General features: G+C 44.2%; 1 protein-coding gene and 1 non-coding gene across 2 annotated transcripts; both read right to left on the reverse strand.

The window, feature by feature from the left end:
* Positions 1–9,658: 9,658 nt before the first annotated feature.
* On the reverse strand, positions 9,659–17,286 carry lfng (LFNG O-fucosylpeptide 3-beta-N-acetylglucosaminyltransferase). Its single transcript, XM_062408711.1, has 8 exons — positions 16,802–17,286; positions 12,708–12,756; positions 12,391–12,493; positions 12,144–12,297; positions 11,954–12,039; positions 11,631–11,796; positions 11,437–11,522; positions 9,659–11,346 (listed from the first exon to the last, which is right to left on the reverse strand). The coding sequence occupies exons 1-8, from the start codon at positions 17,156–17,158 to the stop codon at positions 11,280–11,282; spliced, it is 1,068 nt and encodes a 355-aa protein (XP_062264695.1). The 5' UTR covers positions 17,159–17,286; the 3' UTR covers positions 9,659–11,279.
* Positions 17,287–20,571: 3,285 nt separating this feature from the next.
* trnac-gca (transfer RNA cysteine (anticodon GCA)) lies at positions 20,572–20,643 on the reverse strand. Its single transcript has one exon. It is a non-coding gene; the product is annotated as a tRNA-Cys (tRNA).
* Positions 20,644–23,263: the final 2,620 nt, after the last annotated feature.

The raw sequence follows: 23,263 nt of genomic DNA on the forward strand, positions 1-23,263 counted from the left end.
AAAAAAAAAGAAACTTTTCTCAGGAATGATTTTCTGACCGTCTGTTATGAAGGCAGTGTCTCCAGATGATGTTTATTTTGACAAACTTCATCAGGAGACATGATCGTTGGACAAGTCCAGGGTCCAGGACATCCATATGTTATTTTACCAGATCAGACAGAAGATTATTCACATCTATGATCTTCATTCTATTATTACAATGTATGAAATGACTGCATGGAAACACTGTAACAACGTGAAAGAGCTTGTTCATGATCAACCTAAATCTGCAGCTCCCCTCACCATTCCACAGCTTTTATAACAAGCTTCATTCTTTACCTGTACGGCCCACAACCTTACTGTTTTTATTCATTCTCACTCTTCTCAAAATAAAAGCACATATTTCCAACCAGTCAGCACCAAGCAGCATTAAGCAGCTAACTGAGAAGCCAGGAGAGGTTTCCTCAGTTTATGGAGGAGACCAAACACAGAGCTAAGAGAGAGTGAATATGTGACTTGTATGTGTCCAGTGTCTCAAAGCTTGACCTAAAATGGAGGATAGTGTGTGATGATGAGTAACAGTTTGCTAACAGAGTGAAGATCTATCAGTGTTGGGTTAACTACTTGCTTTCAGGTCTCAACACAAAATTCGGTTATTTCATTTTTTGTTGTTGATAAAAACTCACATAATAAGATTCTCTAAATCTCTTTGTTTGACTGTGATGACTTCCTCCTCCAGCGTCCGTGAGACTGAAGACATTTTCTGAAGAAAGCTGTGTTTCTCTAATCGGTATTTAATGCTGACAGAGCGCAGGCCTGCAGGCAGATCCCTCTGTGCGGAGCTGAGAAGCAGTCTTGTGTTTGTGACCTCTCCGGGCCGACAGCAGACGAGAGGTCAGTGTCAGCACCGGGCCACCAGACTGGCTTTGTCAACTTCCTCCGTAGCGGCAGCTGCTGTCTCCACGAACACTGACTTCTCGTGAGGAAGCCTGGTGGCCGGGGTCAGATATGAATAGACTGTTTTTTATCTCATCTGTCTTCACATATTTGGAGCAGGCTTTGTTAGTCTCTCCTAATTTTGCTTTCAAATGCTTCACTGAACTTTTACCATGTCATGAACATTTTTCTATTTCAGATCTTGGGGCAGTATGTTCTCTGCTTTTAGTCTGTCTCTAAAGAGGAATATACAGACTCCATCACCTCCTGGACCCCCTGCTGTTTACTGGGGAGGTTTCAAGGAGCCGCACTAAACAGAGCAGTAAACAAACAAAGCATGATGGAGGCTGAGTTCCTTTCTTTTTTTTTTTTTACAACCTGTCATACACGCAGACCCAAAGATGCAAATGAAATTTCACACGGCCCTCACTGTCGAGGAAATTGAATTACCCTGCTTGCTGCTGGACCGGAGGAATGCGTCTCTAATGCTTTGAGGTGAGGGGGCTGAATGGTGAGGGGGCTGAATGGTGAGGGGGCAGAGGGGAGGAGGGGGGGGGGGGGTTGAGGCGCCTGCACCCTCTCACCCCCCTCCTCTCCCCCCCAAGGACACTTCCTGAGTGTGGCCGGGCGCTCTGCCATGAGGTCTTTCTGGCTCCGTCCTCTCGGTGCCAGGCAGCTGCCAGGGGACGCACGAGAGAGGGTTCAGGCTGCACAAGTCAAGACGTCCATTTAGAAAATGCACCTGTACAACCTCCCCTGTGTGTGTGTGTGTGTGTGTGTGTGTGTGTGTGTGTGTGTGTGTGTGTGTGTGTGTGTGTGTGTGTGTGTGTGTGTGTGTGTGTGTGTGTGTGTGTGTGTGTGTGTGTGTGTGTGTGTGTGTGTGTGTGTGTGTGTGTGTTGTGTTCCGCTCTATAGTTCACATTGTGATCAGTGCAACACCGGTGTCAAACACTCACAGAAAAATGACGGAGCAGAACATAAACTTGAGGTTTTGCCTGTTTTCAGCAGGATTTCATTTCTACGCCACAGCCCTGACGGCTTTTTTCCAAAACATGCCATTCTAAGATTGTTTCCCGAACTCACTGGCTGCATGAGAGTTTCCATTTGATCAAGTGCAGGATGCAAATAACCCGATAACAGAGACTCGCAATAGTTGTTAGACAGCAAGAACTGTTTTGAATAATTACCATAATAATAATCATTATAGTGATGATCAGATCTGGTGGGAGATTAACAACTGTACGTGGCTGTTGTTAAAACCAATGATATAAAAAGTAATTTTTCTTGCATTTAATAAAAAGTTGCAGTCGAGCAGTTTGGTTGTTTAGTCCTGTGGTTACCAACCTAGGGGTGGGGGCCCTTCAAGGGTCACCAGGGAGATTATAAGAAGAAATAAGACAAAACCAAGTTCTGAGACATAACAAACATATATTTCATATTTTTTGACCTTTTTAGTGAAATATTGCACATTTCTCATCAAAAGATTTACGGCAGGTAATCTCTGGGGAAAATGCTGATCATTCTCGGAGCCCTTCTCAGACAACAACTCCAAAAAATTGGGTTTGGATATTCTCCAGACTCATATATGAAGCAAGCAGCAGGAGATTTTATGTGTTAAAGTTCACAATGATGTTGAAATGTCGACATCTGGTCAGAGCAGGACATCAATCATGGATTTTTGTTTACATCACATGGACACTGGCGTCGGGCCTTATCAACCAAGGCTCTTGAATCTCATTGTCACTACAAGTTGACATCTTTGACTCCTACGAGTATGTTACCACTTTTACACCCTCAGATATTTGTATTTTTTCCAGTTTCCGAGTCAGTCACGAGTAAGAAACTTGGTCGACTTGCTCAATCCAGTGCTCTGATTTCAGGAAATGTGACTCGAGCTTCAGTGCACGTCTGAAATGTGAGAAGGGCCCAAACTCAGCAGTCCTTTGTTGTCATGTTCCTTTCCTTATGGCGACTTTGTGTAATTTGTACAGCTGTCAAATTAACAAACTGGAGCAGCAACACAATTTCCCTCTGAAGCACTAAGTAGACGCTCTGCCACTTGCATCCCCTCCCTCATGTTCACTGTCACCCCCTCGTTTCTCTCATCGTGTGGCTTCAGGACGGATGAGGCAGTCTTCCTGTTTTCCGGAGGGGATCCGGCTTCTTTGTCGCTCTCCAGTTTAAGGGAGTCGAAGGAAACAGGGTCCCTGGTTTGTCTCTATTGTGGCTCCGAGGGAGGCAGCTGTGTGTCCTGGGAGCCGGCACTCGCGTTATTCACACCTCACCTCCTCCTTTGTACACGTCACCCGGACCAGTCAGAGGGAGCACGTAGGCAGAGGAGGATTTAAGGAGCTGTCTGGTCCCCCCCATACACACACACACACACAGCCCTGCTCACTGAGATGCTTCGTGACTTTTCTAAAAGCACTTCCCCTTCCTCCCTGTTCTTTCAGCGCTGTCTAAAGTTGTCTGAGGGAAGAACCTTTTCACGATCCGGTGCTTTACTGCCACCTTTAAAATGAACCAGCAATGCAGCTTCTACCACATGATCTCAGCTCCGAGCCAGGAGACGTGTGCATCCTTATCACCGAGGTCACGTTAAACGATCCTCAGGCTGCATCAAGTGAACAGAAGTTATGATTCATCCCTTTCTGACGTTGTTCAGCATCATTTGCATCCTGATTTGCATTTGCTCCCTGACTCAGTTATCGTAGCTTAAGTGTCAATTTTAGTCACAGCTATCTGACTGTGTAAATCACTGAAAAGACTTTTCATGTCGTCAATCTAAACCGTCTTTTGCTTTTTCTTTGGCCTGTTTGACAGTTGGTGTCTCCTTGTCGCTGTAGATAATAAGACAACTGACTACTTTTTAAAAGTTTATTACACGGTTGAAATATTTGTGTTCTTGGCTGCAGGTCATATTTCCGTGGTGCTTTGTTTTGAAAGGCAGTTTTACATCGTTTGAACATTGACAGACTGAAATGATCAATGTCGGTTTTTTTTCATTTTACGAGTTGGAGCATGAGGAACATTTCACAAAAGATTGTGGAGTTTCTATCGGTGAAATTATCTTTGAATGACTTGAATGTACAATAGGAAACAAATCTGTTTATGTATAATGCAAGTGTTGATATAAAAGAACAAATGTTGGACTCCTGACAGCCCTGTTTTATAATAGTTAAAAGGTTTCAGCTCTAATTTTGAATTCATACTGTTGATTTTAGAAACTCCTCCTGTGATTGATCCATAATTGGATGCGTCTATATTAGAAGATAATTTATGACAATTAATATAACACATCTTTAACTATCTAAAGACAATATGTGTTTACAGGAATAATTGTGGCTGTAAGTTATTAAAAACCTCAAAATGCTCTTAAGACTGCTTTGTTCATTCATTGCAGATGTGAAACAGATGTGGATATTTGAATGAAAAACTAATTTACAGTAATAAAACGAATGATGTTAAAATGTGGATGATGAAATATTGGAATAATCGCAAAAGTCAAAGACGAATTGATTGTCCTTAAGAAAAACAACATTGTGAAAACCCCTCGCTTGCTCCAGTGCATCTTTTAACGAAGGAGGAAAATGAAAAACGTCGTCCTCCTCCTCCAAACTCCTCAGGTCCACCACTCAAGTGCTGCTTACTACAAAGTTCAAGTCCTTTTCTTCAGAGGGGTTATGTGATACCTGGATTATGTTAAACTTCCACTTGGCGTGTCCTCAGAGCACACGTACAGGAGGATTAAGGCCTGTGCCAGTTGCTGTCAGATCTCTCTGCATGCCAGCGGAGTCTGTCCCGCCGCCGCTAATCCTGCAGACAATGCAGCCTGTTAATTGGAGACTGACTGATATAGCAGAGGAGGGTCATGAAGACAATGTGCGAGTGGCCAGCGTCTCTGTAATCCCCTGCACTCCGAGGAATGTCCCTCTGTGGCAGCCGTCCACTCTGCACCACATCCGCTCCCAGTCCACTTCTCCCACTCCTCTGCTCCCTCTCCCCTGCTCCCACTCCCCTGCTCCCACTCCCCTGCTCCCACTCCCCTGCTCCCTCTCTGGGGTTTGACGGTCGGACGTGCTGCTGTGTTGCTGAGACAAACACAAAAGAGTGATTTTACAAGTGTTGTGAAATGTCACATCTCCCACTCAGAGCTGTGATGGCAGGTGTGAGAACGCTCACCCTGGTGTTTGTGTTTTAATCAGCAGGGAACAAACCATCAACAGATTTACAAGTGTGTCCTGTCAGTCCAGCTTCAGACGGGGACGAGGCTTTAATCATGTTGTTGTTGAAAACCTTGATAAGAAATACAACAATCCACGTTTTATGCATTTAAATGGAAAGTATTGAGCTCCTGAAAGTTGTGAATGAAAGAAAAGTTCAAGAAATTATTCACAATTTACATTCAGGTCAGAAAAAAAAATTAAACAACTAATTGTTTGCATCTTTGTGGTCGTTTTCTTTCTCTTTGGAAAACCACAGTAATGTTTTTTGTCCTGTTTTGCAGCTCGTTGTTCTGATTTTGGTTTGTTGTCATGCATCTCGTTGTGGTTGTTAAGCAGGAATGTGGCTCATTTTGTGCGTCTTTGTGGTCTTTTTATGTGTGTTGGTAATAATTTTGCATATATCTTTGATGATGTTTTATCACTCTTTGATTATTTAGCTTTTCCTTTTAGTCATTTCCACATGTGACTGTGTGTCTCTGTCATCATTGTGTGTCTCTTTGTAGTCATGCATCTCTTTGTGGCCGTTGAACAGGTCTGTGGCTCATGTTGTCATCGTTTTACGCCTCCTCTGGCATTTTAAGTCATTTTGCAGCTCTTTGTGATCTCTTTCCATCTTTTTTATGTCTTTCTTTGGTCATTTTCATTTCTCCTTTCAGTCACTTTCATATCACTCTAGTCGTTCTGCATCTTTTTGTCATAGTTTTGTGTCACTTTGTTGTAATCTGGCGTCTCTTCATGGTTGTTCAATCAACTTCTCCTACACAGGCTCTGGTCAGGTAACCCACTTCAGTAATCCACATACCATAAACACAAGTCTCATCTTTCGACTCCATTTTTCTGGGTTTACATAAACCCCTGAGGCTGCACTGACCACATCATACACAGATTATCCTGAAAATGAAAAGATGAACTCCTGGAAGAGAAGCGGGGTTCAGCGATCATACTTCTGACGGCTGCCGGGTCATTTCATGTGAGACAGACGAGATGCCTCATGTTCATGGGTTTTGTTTCTGCCTGGGGCGAAAAGAAAAAAAGAGCAATCGGGCCGCATCTCTTGTCAACTATGACTCAAACTGAGACGGACTCAAGTCATGCCGGTGCTCCATGTTGTGTAAACAGAGCACGATGGCATTTTGGAAGCCGGATTCCTTTATCAGTGGCAGATAATCATCCGCAGCTCCAGCCTGCAGTCATGTGTCACTCCACGGCGGGGATGACAGGCAGGTGGTCGGGCAGCGGTGGACGGCTGCAGTTGGATGTTTGTTTTTCTTGTTATCTGTTGCCACATCACACTCACTGTGCTCTATATGCAAAACAGCTGAAATCACACGAGCGCTCAAACGTTAGAGTCACACACCTGAGTTACACTTCCAGTCACGATACAGACTTTTTAACACCCTGGGCAATGGCAGGCTATTGTTCCCAGTGTGTGAGTGTAAGTGTATAAAATAATTCAGTAAAGCATGGAGGAATTTCCACCAAACTGTGTGGGAATGATACTTGGGAGGGAATCTGCAGATAAATAACTTTTGGAGTTGATCAGTCAAAGGTCAAAGGTTAAGGTTGACAAAAGTATGGTCTGAAAAACAGATTTTCAAAGACATCTCCTCATATAATAGGAATAGAGAGAGAATCCACAGCTTATATTGAACAATGAATTAATCACCCACATATTATTCAAGGAGAAGTCACAATGAAGTCAGAAAATAAGTAATACATTCACGTTTGCAACACTTATCTGCACGAGCTGGTTATTAACACGAGAAGTTATTACTTCCTGTGCATGATTTGCATTGCCCCTGGGATGCATATCATATCTTCTTGTGATGTTGACATGCTGCCAGTTTAACATAGCCCAACTGAAAACAATGAAAACCGGGTGAAGTAGTTACCCTGGCTACGTTTCAATGCTTCATAAACCCGCTTCCCAGCACCTCTACAACATCTTTTACACCTAAATCAGCAGGTGCTGTATATGCAGGTTTAAAAAAATAAATAAAGGGAATTCACACCTTTCCCATTGCCAGTAGCGGTTTGTCCCCTGCTTCTATATGTCTGCAGTGTTCCATCCCACCTCGGAGCTCGGTGATCGGCCCTCGGAATGAAGTCTCACCTGAATACCCGGGTTGATAGTTTTCGAGTTGCACAGGAACAATTTCTATGTTAGCCAGTTGTTTAGCCATTGTTAGCAAAAGTGTTCATACCGACACATTAGTAAAATGTCAAGAGACAGTAGTTGTACAGTAATACATGTACGACACATTTATTGACAGTAGTGCTGATAAACAGTATAAACTACAGCTTTCACAACTGTCCATCTTGGATTTCAAGGTCAGCGGTGGTGAGGTTCATTAATTCTGAGCTCTGAGGTATAACGGTGCCATTAGTGTCCTCCTCTCTGTCCAATATGCTGCATCTGCTGGTATGGGAACAAACAGGACTACAATAGCAAATGCTCGGGGAAGATAAACAGCGGAGAAAGCTCTCGCATGAAACAACTGCCATTCTTCCAGAGTTACTCACAGATGTGGCATGCTGGTATGTTGAAAGATCACCGATTCAGAGAGATTACAAACAAGCCGAGGGAAATGGTCCGGGAATCAAATGTAAAAGTCGTTTTTCACTGCAGTGCTGCAGATGCACACGTCTTTGTGAATTAGAGTTGCCGTTCGGTGAACACAAACACTCTTTGGATGGGACAGGTTACATAAAAGTGCTAGTTTTGAGAGTCTGAGCTTAGAACGATTAGGGGGCAGATTAGAACAACACTCATCTGATTTTGTTATTTATGTAACAACTTTTCTCTTTTGTAGCAACAGATCAAACCGGTGCTGATCCGATTACTGTTTGCACATTCACAGCTTGCCAGTTTAATAATACAAGAGTTTTATGCTTAATCCTCGGGCCCTCTTTTCCCATGGGTGCAGTGCCAGAGGAGGGATCTCTCTCTTCCTCTTGTTAGCGAGCCGGGAGAAGCCGATTTGACACTGAATGAAGCTACAAATCAAACTGTTTCATATTTTACCCAACGGATGAATTGAAACCTCTGTGCAGATTCAGTGGAAACATTTTACGAGTCAACGGAGAGAAGAAAGCAGGCGCAGATGACTGATGTTGAACACAACGTTGAGACACATTAAACACTGCAGTTTTTCCCACTGTACATAACTGGAAAGCAAGGCTGTGATTATGGTTTGTGGTGAGGATGTCACTCTGGGTGATTTGTCTCTCATGTGACGCTCTGGTGATGGATCTACAGGCCTGTCGGGGTTCAGCCAGTGTGTGCTGGAGGCTGGGAGCAGAACTTTAACTGAGTCAGTAAGTACGTAATCTGTCTTTTTGTCAGAATGGAGTGAAATATCTCTTGAGGCTTTTTTCTATTGTCGGAGTTGGGAAAACGTTGAATGGGACCATTCATCACGATCACTGGTGGAAGTATTCACATCGCTAACTTAAAGATAGCAACACTCAAGTGATGCATTAGCATTCAAGTAACATTTGGATGTTGTAGCTAGCTACCATGACACTGTTTCTAATTGGCCCCACTGTGGTTTCATAATGAACCAAAATATGTTTCACACTTTTCATAGTACTTGTAAGTAAGTACTGAAGCAGTATTTACACTGTTGGACTACTGCATGCTTGTGCCATGGTCCATTTTTTTTTTTGCCATTCATGCAGACAGCCAGACCTCACTGTTTTAGCTGCATTTGTGGCAGTTTTTTCTCTCACGACAGAATTTATCTTTCACTCTTTAGTCTCGGTTAGTCCGAATCTGCTGCTCATGGGAGTGGCCTTTGTGGGTGTGGTTTTGCACCCCCATTACCGCCAGACTATGGGAAATGGTTCAAATTTACTAACATCATAAAAAAATTGATTGCATGAATATATATAATAATGCATTTTTTATTACATGCTCATAAAGGTTTTTTCAGATTCCAGTATTGAGCAACTAGTAGCCGACAATAAACTGTACATTCCATAACACTTATTCTTTATAACAGAATAACAAAAGTAAAAGTACTCTACTCTAACTAATCTAAATAATTAAATGGTTCATTGTATTCCGGTTGTGGTTTAAGATTGGTTTTAGGTATTAGCCTCTAACAAGTGGTTCCTCAGGTGTAAAAGTTTTTTTCAAAGAAAAAGCACAAAGTTCTGCTCCAATAATATGCATTGACTTTAGTTCAGTTATTTCTGTGAAACATTTGAGGATTCTGCCTTCTTAGTTATCAAGTAACTATTTTAGCGTACTCGATGGAATGTGATCAGAATTCACAAAATAGAGAGACATCTGTTAAGAATTGAATTGCATTGAAATGTATGTATTCTTATAGATTGGATTAAGTTTTGTTTATGCAACCTATATGAAATAGAAATCTACAAAGTAAATTACCAAGTTTCCTTGCCATCAGATTGTGTATTGGACAAAAGCTCATGTGTCCTTTAAGTGTTCAGCAAGTTAAGACGGAGTGTTTTGAACATTACGTGTACAACGGTGAACTCGCAAATACAAACACGACCAAATACAAAGTTTCTCAGTGGTTATGCTCTTTTATTCAAAGTTTCAGGTCCCACTGTGGGTCCCTTCAGGCAGCAGACGCCACCATCAAGCTCATAATTCCTGAGAAGCCGGTATTGGGAATAAACAGTTTGAACCCCTCCAGATACTGGAGAATAAAAACCACAGTTGTTTAGTCACACAGTTCAAAGCTGTACAACAATCATGTCCAGGTCATAAACAGCATATGTAAACCGCAAAAGGGGGGAATTACATTCTAAACATTTATATTAACTACGCATTTAAACACATGGCACAGTACACAATACTGTAAACAAGATGTACAGCGAAACCCAATATGGGTGAGAGAATACACAGAGGGAATAAATGCCTCCATGTGGAAACACGGGTGTTGCTCCTGCTAAGTTTTCGCCTCACAGGCCTCAACAGTAACCAGCCAATATTATGTGTAAATAAAGAACATTCATGTTAATAATAATAATAATAATAATAATAACAGAGAGGCTCATCAGTCTTTTGTGCAAACTATTATAGACTGAGGCTGGGATTACACATGTGCTTATTACTTAGATGACATGGTTATTTTGGGTTCTCTGTCTCGAGCTTAAGCTTCTGCGCCGTTGAACCTCTGGAGGTGAACGTCTTCTCAGGAGCATACACCAGTCATTTGAAATTCAGCTGTGCAATATTCAAACAAAGATCAACATCTTGTATCAAAAGCTGATTGTAACCCCCTCCCAATCAAAATCTCTTCCTCTCGTTATTCTTCCCTGATTGCAAGGAGTGTTATTAAATACATACAAATCAAATAGACACTGAGATTTCGAAGGGGGTTATTTTCTCTTTTCGTTCATTGGGACACAAATCTGAGGAATGTCAAGGATGTAACTTAGGTCGGTTCACCTGAAAAATATCAAAAACTTAAAAGTGCTTTGTCCTGATGAACCTCAGATTAGGTCACAAGCAAAGGATGCTTTTGGAAATCTGCCTACTGCCAGCTCAGGTTAGTGGGAGTAACAACACTGTAAACTTAAAAAGCACAGTAACATCTTCATAATAGAGCGTTTGTCCGGAGTCATCTGGATAAAAATGTCGGAACCAAAATTCCTGGAAAAGCCAATCATATATATACATATTAATTTGTGTATATGTGTATATATATATATATATATACATACACACATATATATACACACAAACACCATGGACCTAAATGGCATTTTTAAAAGCTTAAACAAAAGAAGAAATTCATGTGAAGCTGGCAAAAAGGCTCAAATATATGACAATACATTCTATGAGAATTGCAAACATTTACAAGCAACATATACATCACAAAGCTCAAATGATTGCCTACAAAGTGTAGCGTTGAAAGCTACTTCCTGCCAGAAGCTGGAGCCCTCCGCCCCCCAGCATCATGGGGAGCAGGGGGGAGTTCCTGGATCCGGACAGGAAGGAATAGTCCCGATGCGGGCCGCACAGCAGCCCAGTTAAACTATTAAAGACCGCGCACCACTGCAGTAACAGCAGCCGCGCGGTCAAATACCAAACACTGGTCCCCTCGAGCCTTTCAGATACCGAGGCACGAGGGAGACGAGGATGAGAAAGGAGCGGTCGCCCTAATAGGCAACCTGAGGAGGACACCACGGGGTGTCTGGGTACAAGAGACAGTGCACAGACCTGAACCTGGACGAAACAGAAAAGGTAAGAGTTAGACAAGTGAAAAGGGGTCGATGGAATCTGAGTCACGTCATTAAATACAGACAGATCTCTCACCTCGATGGATCCTCCTCCACAGAAAACGCCCCTTTCAAATTGATAATATTGCTCTTGTTTTCAAACATTCCATAACTGAGGGTGATCTGGAGGAAAGGTAATTCGAGAAACGTGAGTGACATACAAAAAAGAAACCACCTTCTGGAGCTCTAAGAATCCTGTTTGATATGGTATGATAATCTTGAGTTTCTCACCTGTTTGTGAATCTCAGATCGCGACACCAGTTGCAGGTTCTCCAGGTGCGAGTGGAACAGGTTGCTGCGGGTCAGCGGAACCCCGAGAACCGACTCGATGATGTAGCCGACGGTGCAGTCGTCGGGCAGACGGATTTTCTCCGCTGTGTTCATGAAGTGCCCGCCACTGAAGAGACATGAAGATAGAGAGATACCTGGTCAGTGCTGGTGTGACACACCCACTGTGACTTTTAGCTGTTTTCATCCTAAGACTTATTTACAACTGTATGGCCTCTGCAGTAAAGTGACAAGACACAGTGTTTGTAAATGTATCTGAATCCTACCTGGCCCATGGGCTCATCTTCAGCGCCAGACCCCGGCTCACACAGAAACCGGCTCCTCCAGTCGCAAACCAGAAGTTGACTGGTTTCTTTAAGAGGAGACAGAAGAGATGATTTAATTTACAGTATTCTCGGACAATTACCAGTTTTTTGACCTTGAAATATTATAAACCAAAAGTTTGTGGATGCATACCATCTTATTGTCGCCCAACCTCTCCGTGGCCTCGATGGGCCGGTCCAGACTGGGTTTGCCGATGTACATGTCCTGGGTGTGGGGGTACTGGGACAGCTGCTTCACAAGAGTCTGAACATTCACGTAGTTGTCATCATCGACATGACAGAACCACCTAAGAAGCAGAAACAGAGGAATATTTAGATCCAGAGATTCATGCGTCGTCAACATTTATGAGATATAAACGTGGCGTGTAGGTGTTACTTACTTCTTCCCGGACTCTATGAACTTATCATATTCCACCGCCATCTTGCAAGACAGAGCTTGTCGGCTGTGAGCGGCGGAGCAGTTGGTGTTGACTGCATGACTCCCTGTGGCAACAGAGAAAAAAACATATGAGTGGACAACATCAATGGAGGCTCTATGTATTTGAATGCCATCTTCCCCAGAAGCACAAAGGTCAAAGCCAAATTGTTATGCCCTTTAGAATTTTTTTTATTTCTCATAAATCCACAGTTGAGCCCTTATCCAATAAAACAATGTGCATATCTGTTTCCCAGATGAAATCCCCCACATGAAACTCACCCATTTTCTTTTTTAGCTCCTCGTCTTCTCCGTCTGTGAAGATGTACGTCTGTAAACCAAACAGAGGACATCACAGATTAGTGGACTCGCTCATTAAACACACAACATCAGAACAGCTCGGGTTTGGTCGATCATGTGAAGCGGTCACGTGATCAGATTTAACAGTGTGCGCAAAGTCCCTCGTCCTCCTATGAATCCCGGGTGTGATTAGCATCAATCATCGTGTCCTTTATGCAGTGGAAAACACACCGGGTTAAACAACCCCCTGCTCTAATAAAGACCTTTTGTCCTGCGTTTCACTCTCTCCATGGCAACTATGCAGCCTCCTGAAGCATCCCAGACATAGAACAAAGGCGGAGGCAGACTGTCCGCCCCCACACACATCCCCATTCATGTATCCCATCCCCCGGCCGAGCCCCTGCACCCTGCTGGACGTGCTGCCGGGCTCAGACGTGTTGAATGCAGCTAAAACTGTAGCACTCAGATGTCAACACGGTCAACACACATCTGATTAACCAGCACCACCGTCCTCTTTCTCCCCGCCGCTCCAAGCCCGACAGACTCCACAGGTTAAAGGAATCAGACCGTGAACCTGCAGGCACTTGTTAAATGTAGCAGTTAGCCATAAAGGGAGTTAACAACAAAGAGCACCTTTACAGGAACACACTTTTAAAAAAGGCCGGAGGGGGGGGGGGAGAGAGAGAGATTAGAGTCCTCTTTGTGGCAGCTCACGCCGAGCAGGTGCGAGCCGGTGAATGGCGATGATGAAAAGGCCGCCGGTTTCTGTAACTGCCAGTGGCCTGTTTACTCTTCACCTGAGGTGTGGCAGCACCTGCCGCACATCACGCCGCCTTATCTACGCCACGTGTCTCTACATGCCAGGTCGTGCAGCCTGATGCCTCCACTGCACAGAGGCCGTTTTTTATCTGTTTTAACTCACATTCCTGCAAGAATGCAAGCCGGCTGCCGAGCAACCGCGACCAACTGGGGCCGTCTATAAACAGACCGCTGATTTCAGAATAAAACGACATCTTTCGACACTATTTTTTCCTCTGAACGGAAAACACAGCGCGGAGCGTTTATGGATCAACCTCGGCGCAGATGTTCCCCAGGGCCGGAGCCTTGATCCTGTATTTGTTTAGGAAAGGATGGTGGTTTCACTGGTAACGGGATCAGAGGCTGGCGCTGTTTGCTTTAAAGGCCGCTGAATAGACGGCCTAATCACTGAGGCAGCTGCAAGGGCTGCCAGGGCACTGACAGAGAGGGAGGGAGGGGAGGGGTGGAGGGTGTGGGGAGGAATCCCACTGCTGATTAGTAAATCGAAAACCGTGTGTGGCCATTCACCCCCTCGTCACCCCCTCATCCTGCCTCCTCCCTCTCCCCCCCCCCCTCCCCTCTGGGCCACATACGCGGCCTGAGCCCCTTGAATAGAACAATGCTGTGAGTTTTCATGCTGGGTAAAGTCTCCACTGGGTAAATTCTAAATATGTTTGCCGGCATTTGCATACAGCTGCAGGAGTTAACTAAAGAGAAAGTTCCCGGGGAAGGGTTTTCTCTTCTCTTTCTCTCTTTGTTTCTTAACTGAAACTCATAGGAACAGTTACTTTCATGGAATACTAATTCCAACAAGAACAATAAAAAAAAAGAATAAATAAAAAAAACGGGCCGTGTGAAGCAGAGATAAGAAGCGAGAGGTGAGGAGGGGGGTGAGGACAAGAGAGCAAGGAGAAAGGATGAGGTTGGGGTCCAGGGGGGGAGGGGGGTTGGCTCCCGACCACAGGAAGGCCTGGCGCGGCCCTGTCTGAGCTGGACGTGGTGCCTGCCTGGCTGGCTGGCTGTCTCCAGCTCCACCGGAAGGAAGGGGATCACGGCTCCCCCGGCCACCACCTCCACCCTGACTCCATCCCGCTCCTGTCCCAGACATTAAAGCCCTTTCAGCACTTTTTCCCCCTCAGCACTAATGATTTGGAAAACAATTCGCACTGCGACGACAGGAGGAAGACAAATAATATGCAGAGTGGGATTCTGCACATAAACTCGTCCTGTACTCGAACCAGGCTCTCAACTTGAATGACGCCCACCATCTTTCTGACCACTTCTGCTGTTCCACCTCAGTGTGCAGCCATTCAACTCACTCACATACAGCGTCGAGTGTGTCTTTTTCTCTTGTAGATGCTAAAGGCGCTCATTGTTGCGGCGCTGGCTGATTACCATACTCTTAGGAGCAGGATGCAGGGAGCCCCGCCACGAAGATGTGGACACCAGCTGTCGAGACGTTTGCAAAAAAAAATAATGAATGAAGGCTTTGATAAAAGTTGCTACTGAGCATTCTGCAGTTTTACAAATCAGTTCAGGATAGGGAGCTTAAGGGTCGGAACTTTGAGTTTTTGATTGCATGGCCCCTCAGTATGATTGTTCCGGTGTGGAGAACCGGGAGCTGCTAGAAATCATGAAAGGGGGCTACATGTTTTATAAAAGGCCAAATTGAGATTCCAAATTGATTTACCGAAACTTCTTGGGTTTGACCTTTCTGAGCCACAAAGGGAGCCATTTACCCAGATTCTTACGGATTGGTGTTACCCAAAAAAAAAGTCCTGTTTGTGCTTTGAATGGGCTCAAACATCCAGAAGGCCACAGGCATTATTATGTCAGCAGAGGCATCACAGAGATAATCTGCCCTCCCCTTTCTCCATGAATACAGCTGCCGAGAGCAACAAAGTCTCTCTCATGTACTTGCTTCTGCATCTGTAATATTTCGGTCCCCTGTGCCACAAAAGTGGTCCAGACCCGACAGATGTTCATCAGCTGAGCGTGAGAATCCAACCTTAACCCGGAGGATGGCCATATGCACACGGTGGGAAGCTCAGAGCATCATATGGCTGGCATTAAGGCCGCCCTTTGTTCCGTCTCTCTCGGCCACCTGGCACCCTTCTATCCGGGAACTCCCACCCAGCATTGTGGTGCTCGCCCTGTCCTTTTTGTCCACGCAGTCGCCCACCAGCTGCCTGCCCTGTGAGCCCTGCTGTTAACTCTGTGCGATGGGTTAACAACAACATCCAGCACAGTAATTACAAGCATTTAGCACAATCACTTTGCAAATAAGCAGATTAAGATAAGAGTCTGGGTTTAGGGGGGGGGGGGGGGGGGGGGCTTGAGTCAGATGCAGGTATTTCTGTGTGATCTGACCCAATTTCCCTGACATCACACACATTGCAAGAGGAGAAATATCTCCATAAACGTTCCCAGTGCTTGCAGCAAAAGAGAGAGTTGTAAAAGATGTGTGTGACAGCGCCCGAGGCCAATCAAAAAGACTTTTAAAATCTGACACCTCTGGGTGCAGGATGAAATCAATCTGACTGGCCCCTGTTATCTTCACACTGCAGCCGTGCGTGCACCCCCTGCAGACGCTTGGTTCTCAGGGCCACACATTCATACCCGGCGTTCCACTTCCCAGCACCACCCTGCCTATAGATGCACCCCTTTTGTCCCCATGCGTCCCCTTCACGAAGCCCCCAGTTTGTTCCCATCCCTTCATCGAGTGACCCAGACTCAGCTCTCCCACGTTCCCATGGAGAGAGGGGAGACAAGGGGCTGGGGGAAAAGCTTTTCTTCCCCCCTTCAGAAAGACGCTTTGTTAGATCCTGGAAGGGGGACAGCGCTGGACTCGGTGCTGTGAGGCATCCATTGCACCGGGGGCATTCACAGGGACACCCACACAAGAGGAGGGATAATAGGGAGTGGGGAGCAGAGGGGGGCTGAGAGAGGGAGAAGAGGGAGTCCTGAAACTGCTCCCTGCGTTCTCAGGGACATCACTCAGAGGAGAATAAAAAGTGACAGAGCCGGGGAGGACATTCAGCACGGTTTACGGGGGCTGGGAGGTTATTCCAGTGCGTCATCTGGTGACATGTTTGGAACAATACTGCAGTGAATGCGGCCAGCAGGCATCCCCTCTGGGTCATTGTTAAGCGGTGCAGCCAAGAAACAATGACACAAACAGATTGCGCCCCTTTAAATTTGCATGCACAGTGCAGGAGTGGATGAAAGCGTGCGGAGTGATTCATGGCCAACATTAAAAGTTTGCATGCGCCCTTTACCTGTTGCTTGTTCCTGGAGATCCACGTGTCCAGCAGCAGGCTCAGTCTGGAGCGGTGGAACTTCTTGGTGGTCTTCACCGCGATGAACACGTCGTCGGCGGTGATGTCCTCGGCCGGGGGCGGCGGCGCGGACCCGGCGGAGCGCGCGGGCCTCACCGCCTCCCGCCGGCCGCGCGTCAGTTTGGTGAAGTACGCGGAGAAGCCGGTCTTCCCCTGCGCGCTCGCGGGCTCCTCCACGCGCGTCACCTCGTCCACCTGGACGCGGCGCAGCTGCACGGTGAGCACGAGCAGCAGCAGACCCAGGGATGCTGCGCTGGCCGCGGTGATCGCTGCCTTCTTCGCATTGTTCTTCAGCATGATGAGAGCCAATTAAACAATTAAAACACAACTCGAGACTATGACGCGGCGCGGGTCTCCGATACAAAGTCCATATGGTGGGTTTAAACCTAAGAAAACACAGGAGCAGAGATGTAAGGTCCGTCCGGCTGCATAGCTGGGGAAGAATAAGAGAATCGATAGGGGGAGAAATATATAAGCTCTTGTGCTGGCCACGCCCCCCGGAGGAGAGGGGCTCAGTGAATGCAGCGTGCCATTCAGTGACGATATACGAATGGGGCGTGGCTATCTCGCTCTATTTGAGTTTGTGTGTGTGTGTGTGTGGGACCCACGTTTATTGTGTTACTAGGGTTAGAATTAGGTCAGGGTTAGGGTTGGGTTAGGGTTGGGTTTAGCTTTGGGTAAGGTAAGGCATAGGGTTAGGGTTTGACATATAGTTTGGTTTGATTAATGTTAGGGTAAAGCTGTGTGTGTTGGTTTGTGTGGTCCAGGTATAAGTGATGTTGCGGGACCTAAAAATCAGTTTACACTTTCAAACGATGGGGACTTGTCTTCCTTATGGGGACAACAAGCAAGTCCCCATAACATAGAGGTAAGGTTTAATTTGGGGCTAGTAGTATAGAAAAAGTCTTCATGAAATCAATGAGAAACTATCTACTGTCCTTAGTAGTCACTGAAACATGACTGTGTGTGTGTATGTGTCATAGAATACTATAGGGGACACATCATATTTTTATATAATATAAACGAGAAAAATATAGTTTAGGGTCAGTAGGGTTAAGTATGGGGTAGGCAAGTAGGGGTTATTGTGAGGGTATCTCAAGGAAATGTATGTAGGTCTGTGTGTTTGTGTGTGTGTGTGTGTGTGTGTGTGTGTGTGTGTGTGTGTGTGTGTGTGTGTGTGTGTGTGTGTGTGTGTGTGTGTGTGTGTGTGTGTGTGTGTGTGTGTGTGTGTGTGTGTGTGTGTGTGTGTGAGAGAGAGAGAGATAATACAAGTAAAAGATTGACCCAAAGACAACACAGCTGCAGGTGGTCACATGAAAAAGTGTGTTTCAAACTGCACCTGGAGAAAAACTCACACAACACTCAACACTTATTTTCCAAATCAGCCTCACTTCTCTCCATTTCCCTTTTCAAGGTGACGTTCTGTTAAACTCAGCCGGGTGTGAGCTGGGTGTTCACCAGAGGAACGGCCCCTATTGTTCTTCGCTGACCTTGTGAGGACTCTGAACAGTTGGCCATTCCTGAACACTTGTTATTCAAATTCTGGCTCTGGCAACCGAGTGCCGTCTGGCGCTGGCCGACCGAAAGACGCAGCTGCTGGAGCCTCAGAAACACCCACCGACTGCCAGCAATCACCATACTGAGACCGGTTACAGTCTAGCAAATGTCAAGTTCTGCTTTGGTGCAAGAACATGACCTCTCTGTACACACATCATTTTTTTCCTGAATGCAATTCCAAAAGTCTCTGTTGTACTTAAAGTTGTCTGAAGGAACTGCTCAGTCACACCCTTGGCTGTACTACATGTCCTCAGTTAACTCCTCTGGCTTTGCTCGCGGCACCACAAAAGGGCCTTTCCAACGCATTTGCATGGGAAAACGTATTTTCCACTGCAGGTGTTTTATTCATTTTAATTCTGGGACAAACAGAACATGAGTTACCTCTTTCTTTGTGGCTTCTGACAAGGCCTTTTGTTCACCTTTTAAAAGTGAGCACAGAAAGACATTTTAAAGGCGAGTTTCAGAAACCAGGCAGAGGGGGTGTTCTCTGTGGCCTTGATTCCTTCTCGATTAACCGCCTCTTTTTGCCGGGCTTAGATTCATTACAGTCTGCTGTAAACCTTTTCTTTCATACAATCTGCTTAGAAACCGAAGGATGGAAAGTTGAATGTTGCCATGTTTTATTATTTCAACTTAAAAAAGTCGATCTGAATGAATTAAAGATTGAACGTTTACTCAACAAGATTGGCTTATTAACAGACATCCCAGCATGCAGAGGTAAAATGTCCCACAGCAGGTATGTATTATGAGAAAGGTAAGAAGTCGCGACCCCCCCCAAATGACAATATGAAATATCAAAGTCTTTGTGGTTGTTATGCATCTCATTAAGATCATTTTTTTGTCGATAGCCATTTTTCAGACTTGACTTTTTGCCTTTCAAAAACAGTAAAATCTCTGGCTAACTGACTCAGAGATTTACGTTTTCACCTAGAGCCCCTCTGGAAAATTCCAAGAAAATCTCCAGAGTTCAGTGCATGTCTGAAAGCCGTGGCTGCTGTGAATAAGAGCTGTGAAAAAAGTCCATAAGGAAATAAGGAAATGAGCTGCCTCTTTCTACTGGGCTGGCAGGCAATTTGTTCCACCTCAAAAACTTAACTCGGCCTTTGGACTCATAAAAACAATATGAGTCATTAAAATGGCAGCTGAAGAAGAGAAGTTCTCCGTTTGTATTTGCTCTAACATCCCTTTCCGTTCACATTTGATTTCGTCTTTGTGGTTCCTCTCAAAGAAAAATACAAAACATGTTTCGCCCCCTTTGAAATCAACCCAGAAACTCCGCTCTATCTGACATTACCACCGAATACCAGAGATTAAATCCAGTTTTTCCAGACAAGTCCACTTCCTCACCATAGTGCCCACAAACCCACAAGTAACCGCCACAGTGTGTTTGATTCCCCCCCCCCCCCCCAACCGTATCAGCGCCATGGGGGATCTGAGCGACCACAGAAGCCTCAGCGGGATGGTATAATTACAGGCCTGCTATTTATAGTTTGTGGTTTTACAACAATGATTCAATATGAAGCACATATAACAGAGCAGGTAAAGAATCCCAGTTACTCTATCCACATGTATCTAAGACATAAAGCCATGTCCATCATCTCTGTGACTATCCCTCAACTGTCCAAAATGTCTCATTACAGCACGGAGCATCTCCTTTAAGTTCCCCGGGTGCACACAATAAAAAACTGAAAACACATGTGCACGCTGAGCTCGGGAACATGTCGTCTATAAACCTGATATTCTACATGATGCATGTCGTGGGGACATGGAAGACATTAGCCTGAAGCCACATCATTCCACTCAACTCATCGTGTTTCCATTTGCTTGATTCTTCAGTTTGTTTGATATTCCTCTGGATGGTTCCCTGGATGGTTCTGATTCTCGAAGCTTTGAAGCGTTCACGTTTTGATCTAAGTGGCTGCTCTGAAACCGTTTTGAGATCTGCTGCACACTAAAACTCAGGAACAACGTTAATATTGATTTAAATCCATAAGGTAACTGCATTTATATTGGACTCTTGTACCCTTTATGGTGAGTTTACACTCTTTACACTGCATTTATACGACACTGTCTCACTAGTACAGTATCTATCTATCTCAACCTGTTGAAACTACCAGTTTGGTCATTGACCTGTTCAACCTCTCTAAAAGGAAAGGGGGCATCCGGATTTGAACCAGAGACCTCTTGATCTGCAGTCAAATGCTCTACCACTGAGCTATACCCCCTACACAGACACCTCAATGAAGCATCAAACAAAGTTAAACAGATCGGGCAAGGATTTATTTGGGATCAGCTCCTTTTCACACATCATGTAAATATAAATTTACATGATAATGAAAACATTTACCATGATGACGATTAGTATTTACAATAGCCTGACCAATTAATTAGTTTGTCTTTGAAAATTAGAAAATGGCAGCTTTTCACCGATTTATTGGTATTGGCGTATAAGTTTGACGATATTAAAACATTTATTTGACAAAGTAAGCAATAGAGCAAATAGGTGCATTTGTGTTAATACATAAAAATATGTTTATTTTCTTTGTATTTGGTTGTTACCATGTTTTCTTTTAATGCTTAATAACGTCTACGGTTAACCTGAAAAATATCAAGCTTCGATTAAAGTTTTTTCTTACAACATATATATTACCTGATATATCTGAAATGTTTTTGTCCATATTATCTTTATCTATTATCTGCAACCATAGATCCACTTTAGTGGATGCTCTGGAATTAACTACTTGTAAAATATGAACAAGAGCTGGATATAAATAAGTGCACAGGCTCCATTTGGAACAACACTACACTGACTCTGAGAATCGGTGGGTGAGAGCCGGGCGGTGGGATCAGTCCTCGGTTGTGTTTATTTTTCCGGTCGTAGACACACTAACTCTGTCGGGATTACAGGTCACACCAGAAGTGAGAGCCAGAACTCGGCTTTAGTTTCCCTCCTCGTGCAACGTTAGAGGAAACTCTCCGAGGACCACGGCTGAGAATGCTTCAGCTGCTCCAGAGATAAAACAAACACGACCCATTTTTATTGATCTCCAGGGAGTGTTCTCATAGGTCTGAATGGAAGTCTTTCAGGTAAATACAATAGACGGATGAAATAGGGGATAAGACCAGATGTGTAGCTACAGGTCAAAGCATTTATTTAATGCAAGGAACAGATAACGATCATGCACAAGGCTGCATAAATCATCTTTTGTCTCTGAAGTATCAATATAAGTTACGTCCTACTATGATGGAGAAGGTATTCATATCTGTAAATAAAAGTTGTTGTACTGCAGCTAATAATTATTTGAGAATGACACTTATTTAATACAATGCAAATCATTTCATCAGAATGTATCAAAATGACGGTGTCATGATAATAGGAAAATACTATAAATATGAATATAGTGTTTTATAGTTTTAACAATTATATTATATACATTTTAATGTACTGTTTTTATTTGCTGTGGCGAGTTCTATTTGCCTTGTTTGTTTCCAGAGCAGTTCAATTTGTCCGGGCTTGCAGGGTCACGCCTTGGCATGCCCCATCATGTTGAACACAATCATCCTTTCTGTGAAACAAAAACCACTCAGAAATATCAATTGTTGTCACTGGAAACTGGACATTCACTTGAGACCCTTCAGGTTTATGCTTCTTCTGAAGAGCTCAATAAACTCTGAGAATAAACATTCAACTCAAGAGACCTTGAAAAGCTGTTGACATCTCAGAGTTCTCTCCATATAATGATATAAATGGTGGAGGGAGGAAAGTGTTGGTTAGATGACAAAAGTGTGTAAAGGTCCCTTCTGTTGAGGTAAAAGGCTGTTTCCACACTCGTGGCTACCTTGCTGGGACATCCAGGTGGAGGCCGAGCAGACAACGAAAAAGACACCGGCGTCATTGAGGCACTTTTAATGACCTTTTGTGTCCTTTCATCACAGTCGTTCTTTTTTAACTGTGTCAGATGGGTGAGCCATCGCCGAGGGGATGTGCATGATCTCAGCTGTTTGTTTGGAGGCAAGATTACGCAAAACTCCTGAACAGATTTCAATGAAACTCGTTTGAATGATTGGATGTAGATTATTTGTGTCACTTTGTGTGCCTTTCTTGATAGTTTTTTGCATTTGCTTTATTTTCTCAGCAAATAATCAATGTGTATTGATGAGAAAATAGCATTTTTAGGAGGAATGTATCTATTACTGGAGCAACATTTTAAATATGTATTCATTTCTTTGTTTGTTTGTAAGCAGGATTATGGAAACAATAATTGATGGATACCTATAAAATTGGAAGAAGGATTTGAAAATGTATATATACACATATATATATATATATATAGGTGGTTGCTATGAGTGCAATTTTGTGCGACTCTCAATGACAATCTGGATCTAGTGGATTTAAATAGTGTATGGTAACAAATAAGGCTATCGTCAATGTGTAGATGAGAAACGTATTGAGGCCTTGGCTATTGGGCTTGGTTTAATTTAAGGTTCATTATTTGACATTTCACATAAAGAGTACGTTGAAAGAGTTGTTTCACTTTTGATTGTTTTGGAAGACAAATTGCTCGTGGTAAAGTTTATTTCCTACTTTCTTAACTAAATAAACAAAATCAGCGCTCTGAGGCGAGGGACATTTTCCGCTGCAGAGAAAGAAACGACACAGCAGATCCAATGAAAACAGGAAACTGACGGCCGGTGGTTGATGTCCTATTTTAAAGTCCTCCCCTCTGTTATAATTGTTCCCTTTCACTCTCCTCTTCATAACCAGGCAAACTCATGCTATTTGCATAACTGTTCAGACCTGCTCTTCACCCCCTGCCACTGGCCTACTTCCACTCTGTCAGCCTA

This window comes from Platichthys flesus, chromosome 16, assembly GCF_949316205.1.
Source record: "Platichthys flesus chromosome 16, fPlaFle2.1, whole genome shotgun sequence".
Lineage (NCBI taxonomy): Eukaryota > Metazoa > Chordata > Actinopteri > Pleuronectiformes > Pleuronectidae > Platichthys > Platichthys flesus.